Source organism: Pogona vitticeps, chromosome 9 (assembly GCF_051106095.1).
Source record: "Pogona vitticeps strain Pit_001003342236 chromosome 9, PviZW2.1, whole genome shotgun sequence".
Lineage (NCBI taxonomy): Eukaryota > Metazoa > Chordata > Lepidosauria > Squamata > Agamidae > Pogona > Pogona vitticeps.
The window spans coordinates 19059639-19070116 of NC_135791.1; the positions used below are offsets into that span (position 1 = coordinate 19059639).

General features: G+C 46.6%; 1 protein-coding gene across 1 annotated transcript in view; it reads right to left on the bottom strand.

Annotated features, from left to right (window-relative positions):
- ATP4A (ATPase H+/K+ transporting subunit alpha) overlaps positions 1-10478 on the bottom strand; it is a 31233-nt gene that overhangs the window by 12801 nt on the left and 7954 nt on the right. Inside the window, exons 4-11 of the mRNA XM_072979720.2 lie at positions 7415-7618; positions 6227-6340; positions 4538-4672; positions 3954-4071; positions 2777-3045; positions 2073-2271; positions 1364-1473; positions 11-145 (exon numbers count right to left, since the gene is read on the bottom strand). Of these exons, the coding sequence (XP_072835821.2) occupies positions 11-145; positions 1364-1473; positions 2073-2271; positions 2777-3045; positions 3954-4071; positions 4538-4672; positions 6227-6340; positions 7415-7618 (1284 nt within the window). The remainder of the gene's footprint in view (positions 1-10; positions 146-1363; positions 1474-2072; positions 2272-2776; positions 3046-3953; positions 4072-4537; positions 4673-6226; positions 6341-7414; positions 7619-10478) is intronic.

Consider the following 10478-nt stretch of genomic DNA (forward strand, 5'->3'; position numbering starts at 1 on the left):
TCTTGCTGACCTGGAACTTGTTGGTGGAGTTGAAAGGGATCTCACAGACTTTCTTGTAGCGCTCCCGGTACTCCATGACATTCCCTAGAGTTATCTCAGAAAATTTCAGCAGGGCGGTCTCCGAGGCATCTCCAATCACGATCCGCTGGGGGTCAGAAGGTGAGCAGAACATGCGCGCAGGTAAGCATTCTCGAAATGTTGAATTGCAGACTCGTTTAGAAAACAAGACAAGGCTTTCAGCTTGGGGTGGTGGCGGGAGAGGAGAAAAAGGAGACGTGACAGGAGTGTACACAATTTTATATGATATGGAAAACATGGACAGGGACATGTTTTCCTTCTTCTCGCATACTGTTAGAACTTAAGAGTCATTCATGGAAGCTGAATAATGGGAGAATCTAGGTTGATACAACAGAGAGGTTCTTCACAGAACAGTGGAAGCTACTTCTGCAAAATGGCGGCCAGTTTAGAGAAAGCTTGGATAAACTGTAGGAGGTTAGGCCGGCCGCTGCTAGCTACTGATTAGGGTGGCTATCTATTAAAGGTAAAGGTTCCCCTTGACAATTTTTGTCCATTCGTGTTCGACTCTAGGGGGCAGTTCTTATCCCCGTTTCCAAGCCATAGAGCCAGCGTTTTGTCCGAAGACAATCTTCCGTGGTCACATGGCCAGTGTGACTTAGACACGGAACGCTGTTACCTTCCCACCGAGGTGGTCCCTATTTATCTACTTGCATTTGCATGCTTTCGAACTGCTAGGTTGGCGGGAGCTGGGAGAAGCGATGGGCGCTCACTCCATTGGATTTGATCTTACGACTGCTTGGTCTTCTGACCCTGCAGCACAGGCTTCTGCGGTTTAGCCCGCAGCGCCACCAAATCCCCATGCTATCTATTACTTTCAATATAAGGATCAAATAGCTCTGTATATCAATTGCTTGGGGGATACAAGTCAACAGCTATGGCTGCGCTCTTGTTCTGCTAGTGTGCTGTCCATGGGCAACTGGTGGACCACTGTACGAACAGGACACTAGGTGACCCAGGTCCTTGGCCTGGTTGGTCCAAGTAGGGCTCTTCTTATGTTCTGAGTTCTTTTTCTGATGATGATATTTATATTCCAAGGACAGTGGCCAACATTGGCTTATCTTTATTGAAATCACTGCATTACTGAGGAGTATTGGCCTAAATGGAATTGCTAGCCCAAGGTAGCATAGATTAACTGAACCAATTTCTGAAATGTTAAGTTAACACTTACACAAATCTTTTTGATTCAGTTGGTCTACTCTAGTCAGGACTCCTGATTGGATTCAGACCATGATCAGAAGGCAAATAAGAGCAATGGGTTCCAGCCCCCACCCTGGATCTTCCTTACCTTTGGTACAGGTACATTTTCTTGGCCTGACTTGAAAAAGGCACGGTTACAGAGGCTTACAATTTTGCAGAGAGCTCTCCATGTCTCTGATGACTGATCAAAACTCTGGCCTTAAAAAAGGGAAGAAAGAAAAAAAGGGGTGAGTTAGGGCTGTGGCACAGCTTCTCTAAGCTATAGCTTGCCCATCTAAGCACTGTCGCATAGTCAAAAGATCTGGTGCTTCATGAAAACTGGTGCGAAATCATCAGCAAAGATTGTGTTCACAGTAGCAGCCATGGCATAGATCTGGGTAGCAAGACATTTCTCCTAGGTTTTGGTGAGAGAGAAAGCAGAACCAGCAGAAGGAAAGAGATAAAAAGTATGACTCCACCAATTTTTATCCACTGGTTTTTGTCCTGCTGATAAGTGAGCTTCAGATCTCCCTTCAATGCATGGTACCAAAACAGCTAGTATCTAAATGAAGACTAACCCTGATTTCAATTAATCCACCCTATTCCACCTAGAGTGGTCACAAGACCAGATGGGTGGGGTATAAATAAATAAATAAATAAATAAATAAATAAATAAATAAATAAATAAACAAACAAACAAACAAACAAACAAACAAACAAACAAACAAACAAACAAATAAATAAATAAATAAATAAATAAATAAATAAATAAATAAATAAATAAATAAATAAATAAATAAATAAATAAATAAATAAACCTGACTGGTCTTCCGTTGTATCCGCGGTGTGGATTTGGTTGTCAAACCAAAGATGGGACACCGTCATGCGGTTCTGTGTCAGGGTTCCAGTTTTGTCAGAGCAGATGACCGAAGTGGAGCCCAGTGTTTCCACAGCCTCTAGGTTCTTCACCACACAGTTTTTTCTAGCCAGGCGCTTAGCTGTGAGGGAAAGACACACCTACAGAGGCCGGAGGAGGAGGAGGAAGTGGAGGAGATGGGGAGACACAGAGAGAGAAAAGTCAATTTCCAAAGCTAAGCCTGAATTTCTCAAATAATGAATGCACGAAAACATCCTTCTACCACTTCATCCAACGCAGCGCTTCCCAACCTTGGGTACCCAGATGTTCTTGGACTAAAAACTCCCAGAAGCCCTCACTACTAGCTGTGCTGGCCAGGATTTCTGGGAGTCGGAGTCCAAGTACATCTGAGGAACCAAGATTGGGAACCACTGGTCTAGCCTCGTATCGCTCACTCTGATGGGCAGAATTTCCCTGAGCTCTGAGGAAAGTGTTCTGCTTCTTGGAGTTCTTCGAACCAGAGTAGTAGAAACTGCAATCTTCTGCATGGAAAACAGGTGCTTTTCTCAACCACTAAGCTATCGCTTCCAAGAGTTGGACCCACCATGAGTCTGGTGTTGTAGTATGAGAAGATGCCACTCAGCTGAGGGGAGTGGTGATACTTACCGTGACCGTTGCCAGAAGGCCCTCAGGGACATAGGCCACCACAATAGCCATGAAGAAGACCATGGCCTTGAGGAACTGATAACCAATCACCATAGCAACAATGAAGAAGGTGCCCCCGAAAAAGATAGCCAGGCCAGCGATGATGTCCACAAAGTGCTCTATCTCAATGGCAATAGGAGTTTTCTCGTTCTCCACACCTGATGCCAGGCTGGCAATGCGCCCAATGATAGTCCGGTCCCCGGTGTTAACGATAATGCCAGTAGCTGTACCTGAGGGGAAAGTGGAAAAGAATTATTAGCCTCACTCTTCTGTTCAGTACTCTCTGAAACTTGGCAACAGGAGTCAGTCTATCTTACCTCAGAAATCCATGTGTTTCTGAGGCTTGTGATGAATTTGAGAGATAACATGTGCACAAAGCCAGGTACATATATATGCGCTTTCTGGGCACACAGCCCAGAAAGTATAGCCAGAATCCTATTGACAGTTTGAGCTTGTGTGAAGTAAATTGCCTAAGCTGCTGCTTATGAATGAGATGCACTTGCCTTCCTGGACAAGTATACATTGGGAATACGATTCCCAGTTTGTTGGGGAAATGCACAGAAATATGCTTTAGTCGTTGTTGCTTTAAAGGTTCAGTTAGGTCTTTTTTAAAAAATGCACAAAAATTTGTACTGATCGCCATGTGTAAAGGGGAGAAAAAGGGCCAGCAGAGAATGAGAAAACCCATGCAAAGGAGAATAAGATGAACTGATTTTCACATTCTTAGGCCACAAAAACACATAGGTAATAGTCCCAGCTTTCTCCAGTCAAGATCTAAAGGCACCAAGAAGCCTTATAGTTTGCCTGGAAATATTTGTGCTCCAAGCCACAGGTTTCTTTGGGTCTCCTTGTCTCTGTTAATAAGAGTGTGTTTAAAGGTGGCGGCAGATCTAAACAACAAATAAATGTTGTAAGCAGCCTATCTTAGAAGATACCTGTCCATCTCTCCCCTCCCAGCCCCAATATCCTTGCTCATGATGGCAAACTTGTTTCAAGAAGTGCACATGGGCATTTGGGGTGGGGTGGGCTTGGCTCATTATGCAGGACAGCAAGCTATGAGCGAAATAATGGTGGTGGAGTAACGTAACTATTCATAAGGGGTCTCAGTGTCCTCTCTCCCCAAACCACTCCTTCCTACCTTCTAAACACATGGTGGAGAAGAAAGCAATGTTCCTAGTTTCCAGGGGACTTTCATGGGTGCACTCTGGAGATCTCGTCTGGGGCTCCGATTCACCTGTAAGAGAGGAGTTATCTACCTGAAAAAGGAGAAAGGAAGAGAAGAGAGGTTGGAGCATGTTTCATTCACGTGCTGTGCCATATTGATGATCAACAGGGTACAGTTCTGCAGTTTGAAGATCATTACAGTGGTGCCGTGCTAGACGATGATAATCCGTTCCACTGAAATTGGTGTCTAGCGAAAAGCAAATTGTCGTCTAGCAAAATCGGTTTGTGAAGCAGGGACCAAACATTGTCCAGCGAAATTCCCCCTAGGAATCACTGTTTTGCAAATTGCTATAGCGATCGCAAAAAGTCAATGTATAGTGAAAAAAACTGTCATGTGGGGTAACTGTCTAGCGAGGCACCACTATATAAGACTTTGCTAGAGTTTTTCCCCTTCTGAGAACTGTGATTTTTTTCCCTCCAGCAGAGGGCAGTGGCAGCATGCTTTCTGCAAGACCTTCGTTTAGGAATGTTCTTCATGCTCATAGACGGTTTGTGTACCTTGCATCCTTGTGCGGTAATGATCCTAATGTCGGCCGGGACTCGGTCTCCCCCTTTGATCTCCACTAGGTCACCCACCACCAGCTGATTGGCATTGATCTGGAACTTGTCCCCGTCTCGAATCACTGTCGCTTGCTGTAATGGAAGGGTGGGAAATTAGACTTTAAGAAAAGAAAATAAAGAAACTCAACAGTCACTTAATCACTCTGGTTAAAACCATACAAGAGAGGAGGGCAGGGTGATTGGCTGTACAATGTTACTGGGAATTTGTGTGTGCATTAAAAGGTTAGCGGCTGTCAATTTTCTCACTCCTTTTTGCACAAAAGTATTTTGTTGTTGTTGTTGTTACATGCCACCAAGTTGGTCCAACATATGGCGATCCTTTGAATGAACGCTCTCTAAAATGACCTGCTCTGCTCGGGTCTTGTAAACTTAAGACTGTGACTTCTTTTAAAGGGTCAGTTCATCTCATATTTGGTCTTCTTCTTTTAAAATCATAGAATTGTGAAGATGGAAGGGGGCCTATAAGGCCATCAAGTCCAAACTCATGCTGGAATACAAATCAAAAGATATCTGCCAGGTAATTGCCTAAGTTTCTCTTGAATACCTCCAGTGTTGGAGGCATTTACCACCTCCTGAGGCCATGGGATCCATTGCTGTACTGCTCTAACAGTTAGGAAGTTTTTCCTGATATTCAACTGAAATCTGGATTCCTGTAACTTGAGCACATTGTTGTTCCAATTTGTCAGCATCCTTCTTGAAGTGTGGTGTCCAGAAGTGGACACAAGGTGAGGCCTAACCAGTGTTGAATAGAGAGAAACTAGCACCTCGTTGGATTTGGAAACTATACTTCTGTTAATGCAGTCTAAAATAGCATTTATATATATTTGTCCTGTATATATTTGTCCTGCATAAAGGAAAGGTTTTTTTTTTTTTTGTGCTGCTGGCTGGATAACTTTGCACAATTTGAGTAACTTGGGTAAGTGGTATAAACTGCCAGCTGGCTGTGGGATTCTGGGAGCTGTAGTCCAGAAGCCAAAACTGGACATTTCTGGTGAAAAAAATAACTGACCAAGAACCCATTCAAAGCTGGTCTGTCTTTGCAAGGCGAGTGAAGTCACTGGCCATGGAAGACCGCTGCTAATTAAAAACTTCATTTCGTGACTGCAGGATTCATACCACTTGCCAACATTGCATGCAAGTCAAGTACATCCTGAAATGGAAAAAGGAATGCAGAACTGCTGGAGAGCACAGTGGTTTTTAGGCATCTGAGTGGGGAGTTCGATTCCCCACTGTCCCTCCTTAACAGGGGCTAGACTCGATGCAGTTCTAAGATGATGATGATGAAGCAGCAGGAATCTTCTGATGTCACAAGATATGGCCCTATCGTATATTATTTGGGTGGGGAAAAGTAAAGGGCCGATTTGCAGCGGTGGGAATCGGAGAGCTGAGTCTTAAAGCATTCGGTGTGGAAAAGGGTTGGATGCCCCCCTGCCTCTCTACTCCTAGTTCTGACCTCTATTTTTCTTTAAAGAAACACAGCACTAACAATAAAAAATGGCACAAATGTACATATAAAGCTGTTCCTACTAAGTAAAGTAGCTGGATCCATTAAAAAGAAATGGCCTGATGCTTTTATACCCTTCAGCGCCTTTGCAGTTATATGGCCAACGGCATTCGCCCTTTTACCTGTGGTACAAGATTCTTGAAGCTGGCAATAATGTTGGTGCTTTTGAATTCTTGGTAGTAGCCAAAGCAGCCGGTCACGACCACCACAGCAATGAGAGCAATAGCCAGGTACAGCTACAGAGAGGAAGGAGGGGGAAGGAGAGGTAAGAATGCCAACGGTTATAGTCCCCTCACTATAGTCTTTCCTAACATTACCTTTTCAATGCCTGCTTGCAAATAATGTCTCTGTTCTTGTCACAACAGCTGTTCACTGCTGAGGAAATTAAAAGCTGACAACCTTACCTACAATCCTGCATTTTAACCACCGAGCCCCTTGGTGCAGTGATCAAACTGCAGTCAATACAGTGGTACCTCGACTTGTGTTTGTCCCTACTTGCGAACGATTCGAGTTACGAACGGCTTCATTCGCAAAAATTTGCTTCGACCTGCAAATGGAGCCTTGACTTACGAACTGAAAAAAGCCCTTTTCTGCCCTTTTTTGACCTAAGTTCACCTTAGGTCAAAAGAAGAAAAAAATTAAAAAAATTCACCCCCTAGTGATAGAGTACGGATTAACCGGCTTTGCATTAGTTCCTGTGGGAACTAATCCCTCTACTTGAGAACAGTGCCTCAACCTACGAACCGAAAACAGCAGATATGGATTAAATGGTTTTCAATGCATTCCAATGAGGAAGTTTGACTCGACTTACGAACTTTTCGACCTGTGAACTTAATTCCAATACGGATTAAGTTCGCAAGACGAGGTACCACTGTACTCTGCTCATGACTTGAGTTTCATCCTGATAGGTTCAGGTAGCCGGCTCGAGGCTGATTCAGCCTTCCATCCTTCCGAGATTGGGCAACTGAATACACAGCTTGCTGCAGGAGGAGGTTAGTAATATGCAGCCTGCATAATTAAATGGTAAACCATCCACAGTGTGCTGTAAGTGCTACGATGCTGTATAGAAGTAGCACATTGCACTTTAGCTCAGCCGTTAAAACTTATGAATGATTTGGAACCAGTTCTCTCCCCCCCCCTCAACTGCAACAGATTGTTGTGGCCAGAAGGTACGAAGAGAATGGGAGCCCATGGATGCGACCTTCAGCTCATTAAAGGACAGGCAGGAGGTACATGCAATTAACGCGCATTAATAAAAAGTATATTTTGCCCCAGTTCACTTCTTTCAGCATCTCTTCTTTGTTACTCACATTATCAGCGCTGGTAAGGTCCCCTTGCCCACACTGGATGCCAAAGGCGATGAGGCAGATGGCAGCTGCCACCCACATGAGACATTGCAGCCCACCAGCCAGCTGACGGGCAAACTTGACGTATTCTGGGGTGCCCTTGGGGGGCTTCAGCTCATTTGGGCCGTCACGAAGAAAAATCTCCCCTGCTATGGTGCTGGTTAGACCCTGGAAGTCAAGATAAAAGTAGGTGGGACAGTCAGGGGAGGAAAAAAAAAGCTTCAAAATACACATATATGTGCTTTAGGGTAGGGGTGGACGACGCCTGCCCTTCAAGGCTGTTTCGTACATTGGTGCCTCGCTAGACAGTTACCCTGCATGACAGTTTTTTCGCTAGACATTGTCTTTTTGCGATCACTATAGCAATTCACAAAACAGTGATTCCTATGGGGGAATTTCGCTGGACAATGTTTGGTCCCTGCTTCGCAAACCGATTTTCACTAGACGATGATTTTGACAGCTCCCTCTGTGCTCGCAAACAGGTGTTTTCGGGACCTAAGCTTCACAAGACAGCGATTTAAACAGCTGATCGGCGGTTCGCAAAGCAGCTTTCCTATGGCCGATCTTCGCTAGACAACGATGGTTCTTCCCCACTGGAACGCATTAAACAGGTTTCAATGCATTCCAATGGGGAAATGCTTTTCGCTATTATTTTTTATTTATTTATTTATTTATTTATTTGATTTGTATCCCGCCCATCTGGTAGGTCAGTACCACTCTGAGCGGCTAACATAAAATGTACAATTATAACAACATAAATCCAAAAGTAACAAATGTCAATAACAAAACATAATAAATCATAAATAATAAGTAGAAAAAGAAGAAAAAAGTAAATTAAGTTAAATTAAACGCTGGCAGGAGGGAAGGCCTTGACATAAAGCCATGTTTTTAATTGAGTTTTAAATGTACCCAGCGAAGGGGCCGCGCGAATCTCAGGAGGGAGATTGTTCCAAAGGCGAGGGGCCACCGCCGAGAAGGCCCGGTTTCTTGTCTTCTCTCTCCGGGCTTCCCTCGGCGTCAGGCCCCTCAGCCTCACCTCCAGGCTCGCGCGGGTGGTTCGGGTAGAACTTGGTGGGTGAAGGCGTTCCGCCAAGTATCGAGGTCCCAAACCGTTTAGGGCCTTATAAGTGAGCATTAAAACTTTGAAGTCGATACGGAAACAAATGGGCAGCCAATGCAGTCTAGCCAGAATGGGAGAAATATGATGGTATTTTCTCCCTCCGGTAAGAAATCTGGCTGCTGCGTTCTGCACCATCTGAAGTTTCCGTATCAGCCTCAAAGGCAGCCCCACGTAGAGCGCGTTGCAGTGATCTAATCTTGAGATTACGAGCGCGTGTACTAAGGTAGTGAGGGCCCCCGTGTCGAGATAGGGCCGCAGCCGGGCAATCCGCCAGAGATGGAAATAGGCGGAGCGGACAACCGACGTCACCTGTGTTTCCATGGTGAGCGTCGGGTCCAAGTGTATGCCCAAGCTGCGGACCCCGCTCGCCGGGGCCAAGGTCGCCCCCCCAAAGGAGAGAGGGCCAGCCAGGCCACCAACCACGGGGGGCCCCACCCTCAGGACTTCCGTCTTGTCCGGGTTCAGCCGCAAACCATTTTCCTGCATCCATTCCAGTATAGTCTCCAGGCAGCGCTGAAGGGTCAGGACGGCATCACCTGCAGTTGGCAAAAAGGAGATATAGAGCTGAGTGTCATCAGCGTACTGGTGACACATCGCTCCACACCTCCTGATGACCCCCGCTAGCGGCCTCATGTAGATGTTAAATAGCATTGGGGAGATAATCGAACCCTGTGGAACCCCACAATTGGAGCTCCACGGGGCCGAGAACCTCTCCCCAAGCTGAACTCTCTGGGGACGGTCCTCCAGGAAGGAACGGAGCCAGGCTAACGCCAGGCCACCGATTCCCAACTCGGAGAGCCTCCCCAGGAGGATACCGTGGTCGACGGTATCAAAGGCCGCCGAAATATCGAGGAGGACCAACAGAGACAATTTGCCCCTGTCGGCCTCCCTCAGCAGGTCATCATACAGGGCGACCAATGCCGTCTCTGTCCCATGGCGCGGCCTGAAGCCCGACTGGAATGGGTCCAGTGCATCTGTTTCATCCAAGAGCGCCTGAAGCTGGTCTGCCACCACCCTCTCCACCACTTTGCTCATGAAAGAAATATTGGCGACGGGCCTGTAACTGCCAATTTCGTCCGCCGCCAAACTAGATTTCTTTCGTATGGGCCTAATGAGTGTCTCCTTGAGGGCAGATGGAAATCTGCCCTCAAGGAAAGACCCATTTATTATAGCTGCGGCCCATTCAGTTGTTTTCGGCCTGGCTGCTTTGATTAGCCAGGCCGGGCAAGGGTCCAAGGAGGAGGTGGTGGCCCGACAGCGGTCAAGCGCTCTGGTCACAGAGTCAGGTGTAACTGGCTGAAAAGAATCAAAAATAACCGGGCAAGACGGAGCGCTGGACATCTCAGCTCGATTCACTGTATTTAAAAAGGGAGAGAGCTCCCGGCGGATGGCCTCCACTTTAGATTTAAAAAATGCCGCAAATTGGTCCGGAGAAAAACTAGGGGGAGGCCGATCTCCCGGGCCAACTCCGGATAGGTCGCGTACTATACGGAAAAGTTCCGCCTGCTGGTTGGATGCTTCGCTTATCCGGTTAGCGAAGAATGATCTGCTGGCAGCCTTCACCTTACTCAGGTAAAGGTTAGTTGCGACCTTAACGGCTATCCAATTATCGTCCGTCGGATTCTTCCTCCATCTACGCTCTAGCCTTCTCCTTATTCGCTTCATCGCCCGGAGCTCCTGGGAAAACCAGGGCGCCGGACGTATTCTGCGTCGGAGAGGGCGTTTGGGCGCGATCGTGTCCACTGCCCGGGTGGCAGCGGTAGACCAGCTGTCCACCAGAACGTCGACAGGAGCGCTAGCCAGGTCAGCGGTAATCCCTCTCATGGCATCTTGGAAACCAATCGGATCCAGTAGTCTTCGAGGGTGGGCCATAGCAATAGGCCCATGCTCCCTGCGTGGGGGGAGAGC